This window comes from Carlito syrichta, unplaced genomic scaffold (assembly GCF_000164805.1).
Source record: "Carlito syrichta isolate Samal-C Ts95f unplaced genomic scaffold, Tarsius_syrichta-2.0.1 Scaffold72428, whole genome shotgun sequence".
Classification (NCBI taxonomy): Eukaryota; Metazoa; Chordata; class Mammalia; order Primates; family Tarsiidae; genus Carlito; species Carlito syrichta.
Genome location: NW_007016524.1, coordinates 389,018 through 408,335, shown reverse-complemented (window position 1 = coordinate 408,335; position 19,318 = coordinate 389,018). Strand labels below are relative to the sequence as shown.

General features: G+C 37.4%; 1 protein-coding gene across 1 annotated transcript in view; it reads left to right on the top strand.

The window, feature by feature from the left end:
* The window catches only part of ZNF521 (zinc finger protein 521), a 264,956-nt gene that overhangs the window by 221,240 nt on the left and 24,398 nt on the right, over positions 1-19,318 (top strand). The window contains exons 5-6 of the mRNA XM_021709715.1: positions 12,214-12,345; positions 15,043-15,158. Coding sequence (XP_021565390.1) covers positions 12,214-12,345; positions 15,043-15,158 — 248 coding nt within the window. The remainder of the gene's footprint in view (positions 1-12,213; positions 12,346-15,042; positions 15,159-19,318) is intronic.

The window sequence follows — 19,318 nt, the reverse complement described above, 5'->3', positions numbered from 1 at the left end:
TCTAAATTTTTTAAACAGATCTTAAACAGAATGAGCTGGTTCAGAGTTTAGACAAATTGTCATAAAGATAGGAGATTAAAAATTTATTGTGTCCAAAACATCTTTATAATTTGGCATTATAGTCTTAGAAATATTGAATAGCTTTGCAGAAGGTAATATAAGGAATTACTATCTGACAAGGAGCTCTCCATAATTATTATGTCTCATTCTTCATTTAGCAGATAGACTTATTAACTAATCCATGGTTTTTATTAGATTCTATTATAGGGTATTTAGCTTTGGTTTTTGACATAACAAAAATGCCCAGAGACATCTATTTCTTTACCATGCTTCGAAACTAAGTGGAAATGAGACAGAAATCCTTGTTACAACTTGAATCCTTCCTTCCTTCCTCTCTTCCTCTCTTCCCTCCTTCCTTCCCTCCATCTTCTCTCCCTCCCTTTCTTCCCTTCTTCTCTCCTTTCCTTTTCTCTTCTCATCACGCTGAGTAACAACCCTCTCCCTTATGCAGCTCTTGACTGACAGGAAGCTGCAGAAGGAACTAGAAACGATTCATTGGTATGCCAGTAACATTTGGCTTCAGCATATAGTGTCTAGATGTGCTGGTGTGTCCAGAATGACGCCCAAGAGAAAAAAGTAGGTTAGGATTATACGGAGCTAACCTATTTTCCATACATAAGTATGGAGGGTCCTCTTTTAGCAAGCACACATTTCAGATTATGCATGCAGTCTCAGTTTCTTCCCCAACACTCAATTCAGTACCATATCAGGGAATGATCCACTTACAGAGGTATAGTTAGCTATAGACATATAGAATTAAGAAATCAGTCTTTGTTTCTGAATAATTATAATTCCATAAAAGAGTACTCAAGCCCAGCCTCCAAAGGGTTTCAGGTGACAGTTTAACTAAATCTTTGGGTTATTGCCATTGAGATAAAACATCAACATTCAGCCACTACGTCATAGATTGTATAATGTTTCATTCAGATTCACAGCTCAGACCCAAGTGCTTTACTGAGAAAGGTGTTTCTAGCACCTTTTGAGAATCTAGAGATACTAGGAATTTAACTTTTCTTTACCCAATTTTCTAATTTTCCAACTGGTGTTACATATTATCTTAGGCTTTGCTTTCCTGTCAGGACAAGGGAGCTTTTGCAGAGCAAGAGAGGCTCTTAATAGCACTTGCTTAGGACATAGGGAGTGAGGTGGATTAGAATAAATTCAGGCCTTGGTTTGACAGGGAGCAAAGGAATGGCCAGGTGGCATAGAAGCATCATCAATAAGAGATCTAGAAACAATAACTTTTGTTTAGTTTCATTGACAACTTAAATTGTTGTACCTAAAAAGGAGGAATTTTTTTTTTTAAGTGAGCGCTTGGTGGGTTAGTATAGCCTTGGATTCAAGAAGCCTGAATTCTCGTGCTGACCACAACCATAACATTTTTTCATCATCTCTGGTCTCAGGCTGGTTGTGGTGACTCATTCCTGCAATTCCCCTGCATTGGGAGGCAGGAGGATGGATTGAGTCTAGGAATTCAAGACCAGCCTGGGCAGCATACTGTGTTCCCCTCTCTGACAAAAAAAAAAAAAGTAGTGTATGGTGTCCTGCACCTTTGGTCTTAGCTATTTGGGAGGCTAAGGTGGGAGGATCACTTGAGCTCAGGATCTCAAAGCTGCAATGAGCTAGATGTGATTATACCACTGCACTCTAGCCTGGGCGACAGAGCAAGACCCTGTCTCTAAAGACAAAAACAAAAAAAGAAAACTCTGGTATCAATTTTCTCATCTTTTAAACAAGTCCACAGTTAGATCATCCCCAATGCCTCTTCTAACCTTTATCTAATGCTCCAGCATTTAGCCAAATATATAATGTTGACCCTTTCTTTTTCCCTACATTTTCTAGTTTATGGCTTCTCTTTCGTTTTATATGAAAAAGCAAAGTGTTCTGAGATATCTGAAAATGCTTGAGCCAACAAATACAGCTTTGAGAGGTATTTATGAGAATATTTCTCAGTTAATGGATAATACCAGATAGTGGTCAGCCAACTCTCCTGTGCCTTCCCAATCATGTGTCCCATGTCGCATTCTGATTTCTCTGTGCTGGGAGGAGTATTCGTTTTTAGAGGAATGTTCATCACTTTATTGTTGTTTTATGTCATCCTCTATTTTTCATCAAGCATAAAAACTTTATCCAAAATATAGTCTGGAAGAAGATACTATACGTGGATTTATACTTTCTACATTTATTTTTCTTTTAAGTGTGCTGTTGCAGTATTTTCCTTTGCTAATATGTTTTGACACCTTATAGTTGTAACCTGCTGTTCTCTTTAATTGCTTATTGTTATTAATTATATAGTGGTAACGTAGTTGGCTGCTTGAGCCACTTGGCTGTAAAGAAATTCATTTATCATTATTGCTGTTGGAGCTACAGAAAATTGCCAGCGTTCTACCCAGAGATGAATGTTTGTGAGCTCACATCCAGTGAAATTTTGAACATGGGTCAAATCTTTAAGTCTTTCCTTCTGCAAGTCTGTGCTTTGAGTACCTACTTTTTCTTTCATCTTTTGTTTCAGTCCTTGATGTTCTGCCTTTTCAGTGAAGTTTATATATTGTTCTCAGCATCTTATCCTGTCAGAAGAATACCATTTCTTTTCTCCTTGTATTCCTAACTATAAATGCCCTTCTTTGAATTTCTTTGTCATAAGATTCCTGCCTTTCCAACTTTATTACATGCACATTTTATTTTCAGTCATGAATGTTGATTGGACATTGCCTTAAGTCCCACCTTTTTATGGAAGTAATCATCTTACCCTTAAGAACAGCTCTAAACCCTACTACTCGCCCTCTAAGTAATCAGATATGCACATTTAGCTTCCCAGATTGGAAAACTGCCAGTCTATTGAATGACTGATGGAATGAATGCATGACCTACATACACAAACACGGGGATGTGTATTTACACACATCTAGCTATTTACTGATATCTGTAGTTTCTTCAAATCTGGACTTAATTTAGAATACATGACCCCACAGCTGCACGTGCCACAGAACAGCCAGGCCAGAGTGCTCTTCTGCCTTCTGGCAGCATGACATTAAATTCACACTAGTTAAGGCAACTTAAATTGAGCCTCCTTGAACCTTCCTAAATAAAACTAGTGGCCTTAATTACAATCAGGCAATTTAAAGGTTATGGAGCTCTAACTAGTACTGCAGTATATCACTTTAATAATGCACAGGAAAATTTCTCTAAGGGGTGGCATCGTTTGATTAGAAGAATACAAGTTTCACAGCACATTTCCAATAAACTGTTTTTAGAAATCTTATTGCATTTATTGTGCCATTACCTTTTTTTTTTTTAATTCTTCAAGGCCAAGTTTCTAAGGTCACACTAACAGAACAATAAAAATGTGACTCATTTGCAAATAGCATGCAGTATTGTGATTTTCGCCTCGCTGCCTAATGGTTTCTCTAGTATTGGCACAAAATAAAAAGGAACAAGATAAAGTCCCTTGGAAATTGGAGAGAGTCTGGCATCCTGTACACACTCAAGTACCGTTGCAGGTGTGACTTGTGCTTTTGTGGTGAACTCTGAGTCTAAACAGAGTCAGAAGGAGAGAAGATGTCATCTTTGCGATAAGTAATCAATAATACAGTTTCTTAGAAAGATAATGAGCTGTGAAAATGCCCAACTAGTTTCTCGTCTAAACCTGTGGGCACTTGGAACCCATGGTCATCAGGGTTTGTAATGTTTACAGAAGCTGTTGAACTTCACTCTATTCTTTTTGTTTGTTTGTTTCTTTTTTTGTTGTTGTTAAAAAAAAATCATCAACAGTAGCAAACCGTGCTTTCAAGCAAGGATAAACAGCTTTTCAGTGTTTGGAGACTTTCTCCTTCAGATAACTAGTGGCTTTATGCCAAGAAGAAGAAGGTAAAAAAAAAAAAAAAAAAAGGAAAGGCCTTGACCCTTGCCATAAACTCAGCACAGCAACACGAAAACATACCTGATGAGCGCTGCGTCCAGTACACGGCTCACACGGCTGGCCCACCGCTGTGTGGAATTAATATTGACTATTGCACTGTCTCAGTTCTCAAAGATGTTTTCCCAACAGAGTTCCCTTTAAAACAGGTTACATTTAGTTTATGCTGCATGAACTACCCTCTTTCGATTTTACCAATTTGTGTTTTTTTTTCGTACAGTACTCGAAGGTAAATATACCTGTACTTCCACCAGTGGCAGAAGTCCCAGATGTGAGGGCATTAATAGTAGGTATTTGATATCAAACTAGAGAAATTTTAAACAAATAATGTAATAAATGCATACATCTGATGTAATCAATTAGCTAAAAGAATGAACCTTTGTAATACAAGAATACAAACTATTAAGAAAGATTATATATGGGTCATGGATGTATGATATAGAGACTTCTCTATGATTTGGGACACATAATTATCCCTTCTTTTTTATGGTTTTTTTGTATGTCAGATATAAAATACATAGTCATATTTTTTTTCTTGAAATAGGGATGTTTTGACTCATCAGTTTCTTGCCAGAGATAAGTTGGCAAATTAGATGGCTCCTTTGTTAATGCTTTATTTGCCAAAGTATTTTAATCTTATTCAGGAAATAATGAAACCAAGCACTGTAAGGTGAATTTGGCTAGTTTACTGTGTTATATGCGCAGGGTTTAATGCATTAGGGAATGGAGCAAACTTTTTAAACTCAACCAGCAAACAATAAATTTTTTTTTAGGTTAGTCTTGGCATTTTCTTCTGATGAAATTAGATGTAGGATTAGCTAAGTAGATATTTCTCTTAAATTCTATAAATATTTATGGAGTCTGAGCTATGAGCCATATTCTAGGTACTTGGCATACATTGGTGAGCAAAACAGACAAATACCCTTGCACTCCTGAAACTTGCACTGTAGCAAGAATTAGTGAATAGCCCCAAACTTGTTCTTGACACTTTCTTGGTATTGAGATGTCCTGGACTGCTACCCACCACTTTTTATAAGCAAGACAAAAGCCTGAAATGCATTGCTGAATTGGAAACATGCCATTTCCAATCTTACCATACACTGAATTTGTCATGAAAATGGAAGTAGATGTTTTACATTTGCCTTTGGATGCCCACAAACATTCTGTTAAGGCAGAGAACAGAACAGCACTAAAGATTAGGTGGTGAAAAAGTTTTAAAAGAGAAAAGGTTGCCTTCCTGGATTCAGGTGAATATAAATAAGGAGGAAAATTGACTGTTCAAATGAACTGGATCCTTTTCAGTAGAGCATGGTGATACACACTGAAGTCAAAGCTTTATACAAGAAGTTAGTTTTTAAAAATGAACTCTGATTTCTAATCAGACCTGGAAGATATATTTCAGACTTAGTTATATTATCTCAATTCTCACTTCCACCCTCATCCCTACCCTTGTTTTTTTCAGGGCTAATACTCTTTTTACTAGGAGACATGCATTACTTTCTTCTTTTTCTTGATATGGAGAGGGGATGGCTCAAATTGTTTTTCTCAGTGCCCTTCCAAAACTGATGCTTGTTGTTGCTGTCATTTAATAAACACATGTGAGGCAAATTTTTTACCTTTACAGTTATTTACTGGCACAGTGTTTTCTCTGAAATTCCCACCATGGGGTTCATGTTTAGATTTGGAAAATAGAGAAGAAAAAGAACTAGAGGTGCTAATGTACTGGTCAGGTTTGAAAGGCATCTTACTTTGTGTGCTTATCCTTGTTTCCCACCTGTGCCAGAATCTCACTGCCGAGTCTTCGAAGTTGGAGGGCAGCCACCTTTTTGGGTGGGTTGTTTGTTTTATTGTTTATCATTTGAACAACATTCCAATGTTTTCTCCTACATGAGAATATTCTAATAAGTACTTCACACAACCTATAATAATAGCCAAGGAATTGGACGATATTGCATCTCAGAGCATCTGAAATCCCACTGCCTGCCTCTCCTATCCCTACCCACCTGGACCTCCTGCTAGTTTCCAAGCTGCTGATGTTTATGGGGCTCTAGGCAGCCCCTGGGCTCTTTAAAATCTGCTGGGTACCATGCAGCCTACCCCAGTTGAATCATTTCCTGCTCCAGCCCTGCTGATAATGAGAAGTTCAAGACAGGAAATAACAGTGTCAATATCAGTGGCTTTGCTTATGAAGTCCAAAGGCATTGTAGTCCTTAGACCATTGGCCAAAAAAACAGGCTGTAACTGAGCTAAAGGTAGACTTGCACCTTTATAGATAGATGTCCTTAAAGGAAGATTCTGGCAGAGGCACATGGGATGTACAACATTTGGCTTTTCTTGAGATACTTAAGAGTTAGGTACTTGGAATGTGAAAAGTGACAGTCTAGGTACCTGGTACTCGTTTCCTCATGATCCAAGTGCCCTTTCCCTCTTGACATAAGAGTCTTATACTTACATCTCATGGTCCTTTCTCATGTGACACAGAAACCCTTGTTGCCAGTGAGAAAACTCCAAGAAGGTGCTAGTGTCATTCTTCAGGCAACATTCATTTTTATGTTAAGTTGTTCAAAAAAATGAAAATAAGGGCAGAACTTTTTAACTGGTGTGGGAAAAAATGGTTCACACAATATGCAGTACTTTCAAATTCTGTTTTACTTTAGGGGCTTCATGACTAATCTACTGGCAGACTTTGAAGCCTAAATAATATTCTCCATTGCCAAATTAGCGCCTCAGCGTGTTTATGTTACAGTTGTGACATATGTGCAGTATATAATACAACAAATTATAGTGGCCAAGTGCTGTGGACCTAGAAAGAATGTGATGGCTGTGTGTATGGCAAATTACAGTACAGTCTGCCTATTTTTCTACTCCTGGTTTCTAGGGTGAGCCTACGTAGCCAAGGGGTGAGTTTTGTCATGTGTGGCTTTTCTTTGTTACTCCTCAGACCCCTAGCTTATAAATGTGTGCTTGGAAATTAACTCAGGGAAGAGGAGAAGCAAAGTAAAGGGTAGGGGGTTGGGAATTGGGTTAGGGCATAGTTTTCTTGGATTTAAAAATATATACGAGGATATAGTGGTACACACATTCGAACTGGAAAAATTACAACTGCAGGGCATTTGATTCCTCTGTTTGGATTCTGAGGGCAGAGTGTACTCCCACTCAGATCAGAGCTTTTTTAAGTATGACCCCTGCCACATGCTGATGTACCAGGAGGAGTTTATATCTGTGGACTTTAGTCTATAGATTTATGCAGTGGAAGAGGCTGGAGGACCCTTCTGGCCAGTCTCGAGGGTAAATGGGAGAAGGAGTTCTACTTATAAACTGTTACAAATTGGTCCTCAGTAATAGCTGTAGTGTTGATCAGACGATATAAGGGGGCCCCCAGTGATTCCTGGGATAACAGCTGCATGTAAGTCAACCACTGAACATTTGCTTGTAGCTGCTCTAGATTTTTGTTTTTATTGAAGGAAAAGGAGTATAAACATGGGACACACAGTCTGGAGGCTGCTTAAAGGGTTTCTCTTGTTTAAAGCTTATATTGAAATGTCAGTGTCTTGTGATAAACTAACAATTGCCACATTGGAGCTTATAACCTAAACTGTGCCTAAACATCCAAATGGTAATTAATATTTCTTCTGCTATAAAATTGGCTGATTAAGAGTTACATAGGTTCAGGTTTTAGAAATTGGAGGAATAGAAGTTATCATTTGCCTTTGAACTGGCTTTAGACAAGCAGATTGTTTTCTTAGAGCACAACATTTTGAAAATGATTATCACGTTTCCTACTAAGTCAGTGAGGTTGTACTCCAATTACATATGCAGACTCTCTCCTTTGAAACATTTAATACTGGAGTAAATATTTACATTAGAATCAGTCTCTTTTATGTAGACTTGATTCCTGTTTACATTTATGTTCACACTTAAATGAAGATTAACAAATGGAAATAATTATTTTAGCTGAAATTTCTATACATCCAGAATTATTTCCCAATTATGCTCAAAACACGCTTGGCCGTGCCTTGTATTGTGTCCAGGACAGGAAGTTACTGACCTCTAGCACATTCTTGGTGGTGAGGGCTCCACTCTGACCCAGCCATCAGACCCACGTCACTGGACACATGTGCATTCCCTCAGTATCCAGTAGAGAATATTGTGTGTGTTCTGGAGAGATACAGGTTTACACCAAAAGCTCCAGATTCTTCTCATTCAGCTGACTTATTTGTACTCTGATGTTTCCTTCTCCCTTTCTTTGTGCTAATTTCTGTTTTTTGCACATATTTGGCTAGAATACTTTTAAGTCTTATGTGCAAAACTGGAGTTTTTCTCCCCTTCATAATATTACTCATTTCCTATCTAACTTTTTTGCTATTAAAATTTCAATGTTGTAATCAATCTTTATTAATAGGATATTGAAAAGGTAGGGGTTTTTTTTTTCCTCCCTCTCTCTCTCTCTTTTAATTTCAAAGTAACCGACAAAGGCAAATTGTGCTCATTGTAAAAAAAAATCTGGAGAATATAGATAAGCAAAAAGAAGAAGAAAAATCTAGAAGTTTCATTCAAAGATCCCATCTATAATTCTTAATTAAAAAATAGGGCTGTACTAGCCTATTATATCCTTAATGGAATATTGTAATGGTTATTAAATCAATTGACTCTGAATCTCTTTTTAATAAATGAGTCAGGCTGTATTATCCAATTACTGTCAGCTGCTACCTTTCCAGAGAGCAGAAATGGTTGTTTTGCTTGCATTTTTTAAAGCACTTGACACCTTTAGGAAGGCGAGAGGGAAAGGTAGGGTGCAGGTTGTAGCTTTGTGGGCAAAATCCCGAGTCTAAGCCTTGGGTTCACTTGGAATTGGAGGTGTTAATAGTATCACATCAAGAATACTGGCCTTAAATAAACAGGACAGTTTCCCTTTACCAGATGGAAAGAAGGAAGGAGAGATGCTCAATTTTGGAAGAAGACAGAGCTTAGCTCACCAGATCCTCCCAGTTTTCTGAAATTCTTTGAGAAGTAAGACATTGCTCTTAGCCACACAAAGGCAAATAAGGAATATAGAACAGAAGAGTTAAACAAAGCCTCTGAATGAGGACAAACTTCTGAAATTCTTATTATAAATAAATTTAGTTTTCTTTTTCTACCTAATCCCTCCCTTAACTAAAAATAAATACAAAATGAATTATCTTAACCAGTTGTAAAAATGTTTTGGGTCCCCTTATCTCTCTGTCTCACTATGTATGCATTTGACCTTGAGGTAATAAGCAAACATGAAGATGGGGGAAGGGGGTGGGGAAGTGAACAGAGGCAGGAGGAATGATGAGTTTCTCACTGTCTACCTTAGAGCACATTGGCTTTTGCTTGTCTTCTCAATTGCTTTGTAACAATTCATATATACTATTTTCTCTCCTATTCAGATAGCTAGGAGATCAGTTTATGGAAAAGATCTCACAATGTAACTTACAAATAAAAGGCAGGTAGAACTTCCTATATTTTTTCAACATTACAATGTGCTTTTAAACTGGAAGGAGAGTTCTGAAAATTCTAGGAGCTATTGTTATCATTGCCATCACTTAATGCCTTAACAGATAATGAGTGAAATACATGAAAAATGTGTGCACTGATAACGTATAAATACCTTTTTGGCTGTGTGTCATCTTTTTGTGAATTCACTTGACTAAATTTATATTATTTAACATTTTGGGATGCAGCTTCTCTTTTCCTTGGGTAGGAAATAAATAAAAATGGATGAGTACATTTTCCTTGCTCTCATACACATATATTTTACTTATCTTTCCAAACAAAATACTCGAAGTCAAGAATAATGTCACGTTAAAGAACATTCTAACTTGTATAATTGACTTTATGTTCATGTGGAGATCAATCCTTATCCCCAAGAAAACCCACCAGGACTATACATGATGTTACTTCACAAGTATTGCAAGTTTTAAAATTCTGGAACAAAGGTATGCCTGCTCAAATTCATAGGCCACATCTTGGTTTTTTTGTAAAACAGATGTAATTTTTGAAAGAGATGAAAACTATTAGTTACCTTCTTACTACTCAAAATAAAACTATGCAGTATTGAGGAAATAGAAAACTTTTTAATTTAGCAAGTATTAATGATAAACTTGCTAATCCAATTCCTTACAATGCACATTTTTTCTTATATTTCTTAATGTCTAAAATTTAGAAATTTTTTGGTGGCTTTAGGATGTAAAAAAAAAAAAGAAGCAGATGAAAACCCCTTGATCTTATATAATCCCTAAAGCTTTTTGTATAACCCCTTGTCATGTCAGTATGCACAATTAAACTCCCTCTTACATAATTATAATCAAGGAATTTACTGTGCCACCCAAATACAGAGTAGGTTTTTATCTCTTGTGAAATGTAGACAGTACTAGGTGGCTTAATTAGTGCTTTGCTTCTCTTTTTTTACAAATTCCAATCCTCTGCTTCTAAAGACTCATACTTGTGTGAGGAGAAAGATTAGGAATACAAATAGAGTGATTTCACTCCTAGTTAGCTAATAATAACTCACTTTGTAATTGGCCCTTTTGTATTGCCAGTAATATCAACTGGTAAGGAACTCACACATGCATGTTGTCTTTGAATAAAGAAAATAACTTTGGAGTAGAGTTGTTACCCCACACAGTGTGACTGTGTCTTTTGTTCCCTAGACTTAGGATATCAGACACAGATGTTTCTTAGCAGCATTTTTAATCACTGCAAACAGAAGAATATAAAAGTATAACTTGATAACAAACTAGGTTCAAGTGCAGCCTCTGCGCCTTGATAAGTAGTCTTGGAACTAGCCGGTGTGTACGTCAGTGTGTCTGTTAAGATCACAGACCCTGAGGCCTGATTACCTGGCTTTGAATCCAGACTGCCTGGGTTCAAGTTCTGCTCCTCCAGTTATGAACCTTTGTGACTCAGAGCAAAGTTACTTAAATTCTCTGGACTGCATTTTTCTCTTCTGTAAAATGGGACTAACAGTAGTTTTCCTCACAGGGTTTTAATGAGAGTAAATGAATTCATATCTGTAAGCAGTTCTGAAACACAGTAAACACTAAAGAAGTGTTAGCTAGGTTGTTCTAGTGCTCCAGGTTTTTATTTTTTACAATTGCACATTGAAATAAGTTAAGATCATCCTTAAATTTTATAAACATTTTTATGAGCTGGGCGCACGGACGCATACCTATAATCCCAGACTTTGAGAGGCGAAGGCAAGAGGATTGCCTGAGCCCAGAGGTTTGAAAATAGCCTGGGCAACATGGCAAGACCTCATCTCTAAAGAAAATAAAAAATTTAGCCTGGTATGGTGGCACCTGCCTGTAGTTCCAGCTACTTGGAATGCTGAGGCGGAAGGATCAACTGAGTCCATCAGTTCAAAGCTGCAGTGGCTGTAATAGTGTTACTGCACTTCAGCCTGGCTGACAGAATGACTCAAAACAAAACAAAACAAAAAAGCAACAGTTTCTATCTATAATATAAACTTTCCACTTTATATAGCAATGTTAACACATCAAAAAATACTTGTTGACCATCTTGTTCTGAAGATATCAAAGAAAAATTCAGAGTCAAAAGCAAGCTGGAGCTCATAAAAGTGCTTTGTAGAAACATAGGCAGAGTCTGGATCTGGGGCTAAATTGAAACTGTCTTACAAAGTTAAGAGAGTATCGAATTGGGAAGGATGTAGGGGGCTGGGAATACAAAGCAGAGAAAAGAGTATTTATAGGGTACTATAAGTATTAATAATTTTTCACAATTGCAGAAATTCTTGAAAATAAAAAATGAAAGTTTATATCTATTGGAATACCACTGAAAACCTGTGAGTTAGAAACTACTAGCACCTTCTAGATAAGACACAGGAGAGGCACTGGGAAAGAAAGACATGAGTCTTTTATTTTAGGACTCTGGAAATACAGGACTCAGAAAATTATGGTAATTAGAGAAAAAGAAATGCCTTGTTATTAATATACCAATTATACTTTAAAGGCTTAATAAAATGCATTAGCCCTGAGACAAAATCTGACTTCTGATTGTCTTTGGATTTTAAATACCAGAAATGTTTTAAATTGATATAAACTCATCAATAAGGTGAAATAACCAGAAATCATGTATACTATTACATATTTATGTTAGGTGATATAAATCGTTGAATATATGCAATTATAGTTAACTCACTAAACTATGAGAGATGACAGGCCTCACCATTTCTATTACTGTATCTTCCTTGACAGATGAAGGACTGAACCATGAATGCAAACTCTGCAGCCAGACCTTTGACTCACCTGCCAAACTTCAGTGTCACCTGATAGAGCACAGCTTCGAAGGGATGGGAGGAACCTTCAAGTGTCCAGTCTGCTTTACAGGTGGGAAGACTATTTCAGGAAGACTCAGGAGAGTTTTATGAGCGCATCATGTCTTTCCTACCAAAGCATACTTCCCACTGCTTTGGCCTTTTACAGATATGACTTCAGTTCAATTTAGGGGGAAGATGTTTGATTTCTGCTTATTAGCATTATTGATTGCAGCCTACTTAAAGGCTCACATGGGCAGGAAGGTTAACTGTCAGGATGAACAAATGGCATTTCAAGTTCTCTCAGAAGTTTGCACTTTTCCATTTGGAAAACGACATCCATGTTGTGTTCACTTTTTTTCTCTCAATGTTAAAAGGTTACCAGAGCTAAGGCTGCCTGCACAAAGCTGCTTTTTAGTCACAAGACATTCAACTAAAAGTGCAGCCATGTTGACAGCGCATGTCTGCTACTTAAACAGAGAGAATTTTACAACATTCTCCCCCAAAAATAAAAAGATATTACTAAGACTCTCCCAAAATTATTTGAACTAGAAAACAGAAGACGCATTTATTTCCTATGAAATTGGATTTTTAAAGTAGAAGTTGATATAAACTTACACTTTTAAGAAGAAACTTTTATTAAATGATATAGCCTTACAATTTTCAACAGCAAGCAAAAAAAATGTAAATCTGAAACTATCATTTGAAGTCCATGGGGGCTGAAATATGATCACACACATTTCTAGTATTCTCTCGACAATGATAAAGTTATTTTGTAAAATCCTTTGTGATTATTTTTGCGTGTGTCTTGGACTCGGTGGTTAAGCTCCTCAAGGCTATGTTTCCTTTTTATATGTTGGGGATGGGGAAAGGGGGAAAAATACACATACACACACACACACACACACACACACACACACACACACACACACACGGTGCCCCCAAAGGTATACATTTTAAGGAGGGAAAAAACTGTATTCAAATTCTAATACTGAAAACAAAAGATGAATACAAGTCACATTTGACTTCTGCAATTACAAGAGGTGCTCAAAGTGGTTACCATCAGCATCCAAACTCTTCTGATTATGGCAGACATCTCTTAAGGTATCTTAAAATATGTGTACTTTTTTTTTTGGCACCCTCTGTGTGTGTGTGTGTGTGTGTGTGTGTGTGTGTGTGTGTGTGTGATGTATTTCCTCTCAAAATTGACATCTTTGTTTGCCGAGCCCAATTCCAAGCATTGATTATTTACCTTCACTGCATCCAGCCTATAGATTTCTGTTCTATAATAAAATAAGCAGAGAAGGGCCATGTTCACTCCTCAACTAGCACAAATAGTACCTGAGTGTTTCGATGGTTCTGCCTTCAATGTTTGCCTGTATGGCTCCTTTATTCCATCAGCCACTCTCCATCTTTCTTTTGGAACTCTTTTTAACCTTCCTAATTTATACTTTTAAAAAACATATTGTTATGTTTTTACCATCAGTAATATATATTTTAAGACACAGAGTCAAGAGTCTGGGGTCTCTGTAAAAGCTCATAATAAGTCTTCATAAGGGAGGCCTGGGTCATAGGTCTCCTCACAATTAAGATCCCTAATAAAATAGTTCTTTCATGTTGTAGCCAGAAGCCTCATAAAACATATTAAGTTATATAGAGATTAGCTGCAAATCTGTATTTTAAAAAACTCATTTCTTCTTGTTGATGTGGATAAAGAGACAAAAGTGCATTAATCATGCACAGTCTGCATTTTTGGTGCAGACAGACCTGAATTGTTTTAGTGTATCTTGAAGTAATTTAGAAATAACAATTAAAAAAAAAAGAAAGCCTTCCAACATAAAGCGAGTTAGGTGGGAAAGGAAATCTGAGCAGTTTTTTAAGGTAATGAGAAATGTGATTAAAATGTATGACTCACAAGAACAATATTCTAATATTTTAGGTTGGCTGGCAATTAGAATAATTTTAATGATTAGAGTAGAGTCAAAGTCAAATGCCAACATCTTTAATAAATCCTTTCCCTGCCTATACAGATTAATATTGTAGATGCAAACTTTTTTAGGTCACAGTGCACCAGGCATCCATCAGAAGTCAGTTCTGCCAACCCAAACACTGCCTCTGGCATATACAATTTAATTATTAATAGTATGTCTCCTAGGTAAACTGTTACACAGTCTTAGGGCCTTGTTTTGTAGTCATTAAAATTGAACATGTTTATATTATTGAAACCCTTGCATTCAGTGTGTAGGCAGAGTTGATCTTAAAGTATCCAAAGAGAATTTACCTGCCGTTCTGTTTCACATTTATAGACAGTGCCCCAGAGTAGCTGTGGGATATGATTTTTAGCATTAACACATTTAAATAGAGAACTGTTTGCTAGCTATAACTTTAGGCAAACACAATAAACAGGGTTTTGGCATCTATGATTTCTTAACCTGTGGGTTGCTGAGAAATAGGAGTCATTTCTGTTGAGACAGAGCTGTGCATTTGACAATTTTTGGCTTTATTTTTAAAAGATTTATAGGGAGCAGGGCCTCCATAAACTTTAACTCTGGAGCTGTTTGGGTTGAATTAGGTGCTTGGCAGAGTGCATCTTAACAAAAGCCAGAGACCCCACCAGGAGCAAATGTGACTCAGCTCTCCCAGGTCTCAGGCAGTAAGATGCACCCAGGAGGCGTGTCGTTCGGCCTGCTCTGTCTGTTCATCGGGAGTCATCGACTGAGGGCATTTGGAAACAAAATAACCCAAGTTCACCATTCTTTTATCATTTCAGTATTTGTTCAAGCAAACAAGTTGCAGCAGCATATTTTCTCTGCCCATGGACAAGAAGACAAGATCTATGACTGTACACAATGTCCACAGAAGTTTTTCTTCCAAACAGAGCTGCAGGTAATGTCCTCATGAGGAGGACTGGGATTGAACTCAGTTGCTATTCTTACAGGAAACAAGGGCATTTTAAATCTGGATTCACAGTATCGTTCACCCTGGGCCACCATGATGCTTTGTGTGTATTGGGGCAAAGGGAAAATTAGAGACTGGATTAATAGACACCAAAGTAATTTTGCCTCTGGCTGCTGTCAATCATAAAAAGAACTGGAACAGACCTATAATTGGACCTTCTGACCCAGTATGATAGACTTAGGGGTCAGGTTTATTGGACTGTGGGAACACTGACCTCGCTTGTCATGGCTCATTCTCCCAAATCCTGTTTTATTCATGTTCTGTTCCCACTGGGCTTCAAGCTGGATGGATGTCCAGGTTATTGTTGTCCTGAGGGGTTTAAAATTGGAAGGGAGAGGGGAGGAGAAGAAAGAAGCTGTACTCTTGTCCAGTATGCATTTCTTACATTTAGTGGAGTAGAATAATTATTACCTAACAACAGCCTTGTAATTGAAAATTTGGGCACACAAAGATGTTGGCCTTGAGTGTTCCACTTGCTTGATGTGTGACCAACCTTGGTCCATAAATCTCTGAACTTCAGATATAAAGGAAATGGTAGACAAACTTCACCCTTATAGGCCTGTTGTAAGGTGAAAATGAAATAAAGGTATGGGTATAAGGTATAAACTACAAAATATAAATGTTTGGTTATTCTGATTATTCTTAGCCACAGACTAGTAGTTAAAAATATGAGTCAGGGACTGGCTGCAGTGGCTCGCTCTTATAATCTCAGCACTTTGTGAGACCAAGTAGAGAAGAATGCCTGAGCCCAGGGGTTTGAGACCAGCCTGGACAACATGGGGAGACTTTGTCTCTACAATAAATCAAAAAATTAGCTGGTTGTGGTGGCACACACCTATACTCCCTGCTACTTGGAAGGTTGAGGCAGAAGAATCACCTCAGAAGGTTGAGGCTGTGATAGCTGTAATTGTGCCACTGCAGCCTGGGCAACAGAGTGAGACTTTGACTCAAAAAAAAGACAAGGGAGGAGTGGGTCAGAGACCAGGATTCTATTCCAGAAATGTCACTTCTTATAAAAAGAAAATCACTATGGGGGGGGGGTTCTGTTACTTCACCTGGAAAATGAGTATACTATCTTATCCTCATTTTTCTGATAGAATGATCTAAGAGTAACATGCTTTTTATTAGATTTTGTTGGTCCCATGGAAGAGACTAGAACTAATCTCAAAATTATCTTATTATGAACATTATTAACAATACAGTTATTTAGTCTAAGATGGAGGGTGTAATTAATTTTTGCACTGAACCACTGAAACAACTAAGAGAGGCCCTGATTTGGTTGATCTGGTAGAGGCAACACTGAGGGACTCAAAGCCCATCCACTCCTCAGTCTTCCATCATACCCTGGGACCTGGGACGGCTTTGTGCCTCCTTGTGCTCTGGTGAAACCAGATTTATGTGAATTATGTGTCAGAATAAGAAATGTGCAGTTTATCATCTCAGTTATCATTCTATAAATGAACAAACAGCAAGGAGATGAAATTTTAAAAATATGAAAGAATGGGTGAGCCCATGTAATTGTCATAGTGTGTCAATGGGCCAAAATTAAAGTTGCTGTCCTGCCTTTTATCACTTCTAAAAATTCTAGTCTGTCACATCTATTCATAAATTGAATGTGGAAGATAGGCCAAGTTAAACTGTTGTTCAAAATGACTAACTCCTTAGCCAGGTGTGGTAGCGCACACCTGTCTTTCCAGCTATTGGAAGAGGAAGCGGAAGGATTGCCCGAGCCCAGCAGGTCGATGCTGGGGTGGCTGTGAGCATGCATACCACAGCACTCCAGCCTAGGTGAAGGAATGGGGCTCCAACTAAAAAAAAAAAAAGACTAGCTCTTTGATACCTATTACAATAAGAATATAGTATTTTTAAAACAGAAATTTAATTATTTTAATATGATTCAAAGAGTTAATCATTTTGATTTTATGATTCTGTAAAAGATATGGCCAATACACTTAGTGACAGTGAGTAGCAGCTGTGAAGCAGAATTAAGAGCTAAAATCAAAGTTGTAGAGATTCTGTAGAGACTGATTCCTATCTAATTTTTTTTTAAGTCTGCAACAAACTTCCATTTTTGTACTGTATTAGTAGATTCTAACTTGGTGCTACCTTCAATGTCTTTCATTAAAATAACACAGCACTATAGCAGTGGTGCCCTCTGACTCATTGTAGAGCAGACAAAATTAAGCAATTAAACACATTCTTCAGGATTCTAGGTTTCTTTTATGACGTATTTTAGGGTTTCATGGAACATACAATATTCGCTCCTTTCTATAGTTAGTATAAACCAGTGGTTCTCAGACTCTTAGATCTAAGGATGCCTTTACATTCTTAGAAATTATTGTGGACCACAAAGAGCTCTAGATTATACGGATTACTTTCTATCAATATTTTCCTATTGTAAACTAAAACTGAGAAATCTGTTAAACACAAGAATACAAGAAACATCCTATTAGCGGTCAGAAAGATGACACACACATCAGGTAAGCTCTAAAAAACTCCACTGTACTCCTCTTGAGATGATGAGAATATGAAGGACAAATACTATTATTATGAAAATAGTTTTGAACTTACAGACCTCCTGAAAGTGCTCAGGAGACCACAGAGGTCCCTGGGCCACACTTTGTGAACCACCGGCATAGGAGTTTCAGTACAGAACATACAACTCTTTTTGAGTCTTTATGACCTAAGGAAATCAAAATTCACTCAGAACATTTCTGACTAATTTCTTCAAATTGTGGTCCGGGCCAAAACGAGACTTATTTGTAATGCAAAACCGTGAGTCTTATTTTTCTAATCCCACAATTCAAATCACATGTTTGGTCTTGGTGTGAAGACCCAGGCTTGATATGTGCATCATTCTTTAGATAAAAACCATATTTATAGCCGGGCTCGGTGGCTCAGCCTGTAATCCCGCGCCTTTGGGAGGCTGAGGTGAGTGAATTGCCTGAGCCCACGGGTTCGAGACCCACCTGGGCAGCGAGACCTCATCTCTACAATAAATCAAAAAATCAGCCAGGCATGGTAGCGCACGCTTGTAATTCCGGCTACTCGGAAGGTTGAGGCGGAAGGATCGCCAGAGCCCAGCAGGTCGAGGCTGCGGTGGCCGGGAGCGGCCACTGCCCTCCAGTCTGGGGCGACAGAGTGAGACTCCAACTCAAAAACAAAACAAAACAAAACAAAAAACGTATTTATGGTTAGTATGTGATAATTATTACTCTGAGATGAAATATTGACTACAAAGTCAATTTTTTCACAAAGCTATAATCCATAGTCACTGAATTTCTTTGTAAGTATATTTTCCAAAATTCCCAGTAATGACATTGGCTTTAGTTTCAACACATTAAGAATAACGAATCAGAGTTTACTTTTTCTAGTTTTGAAAGTGTTTTTACTTTTATGTTTTAACCTTAGGTGTTCATGGTCCTGTGCATTTGTTTTTATTTACCCCAATTGCCTTTACACCCGTGCTTAGAGGATAGAATTAACATTTTTCAAATATTGATGTGTTTACTGTATAGAAAATGGGGGTGGAAAGTATATGAAAGCCTTGATACATTTTTGTTAATTGCCAGGATGAGTGAAAAACTTTTAAGGTGACACTAGAAAATACGATCTGTGACCAAAATATAACAAAGTAGAAAGATGAAGCCATTTAATCAGCCCGCTGTAGTTCATGCTTTGGTATGCAAAATAAATGTAAATTTAAACCACTTGAACTCATCTACTTCTTAATGCCCCTAAAGTTCAGAAAGAAGGACTTTTCCCAAGAGACTATAAAACTAAATATCCAAGAACTGAAATCCTATTAGAGATTTTAAAGCATATAGTTTATTTGGCTCTTATATCAGGGTGAGAATAACAAGTTTAGAGTAAGCATTCCAGAATCGCCTAGTAACAGCACTATTGATATCTTTTAAAGGTACATAAATGATTTGATGGCCATAATTAGTAATTTACATGTCTTTCACAGTTTAAACCCAGTCAAAAACACTGAGCATTTTTTGTGGATAGAAGTGCTTTCTTAGGTATAAAATATAGTGTGTGTGTGTGTGTGTGTGTGTGTGTGTGTGTGTGTGTGTGTGTGTGTG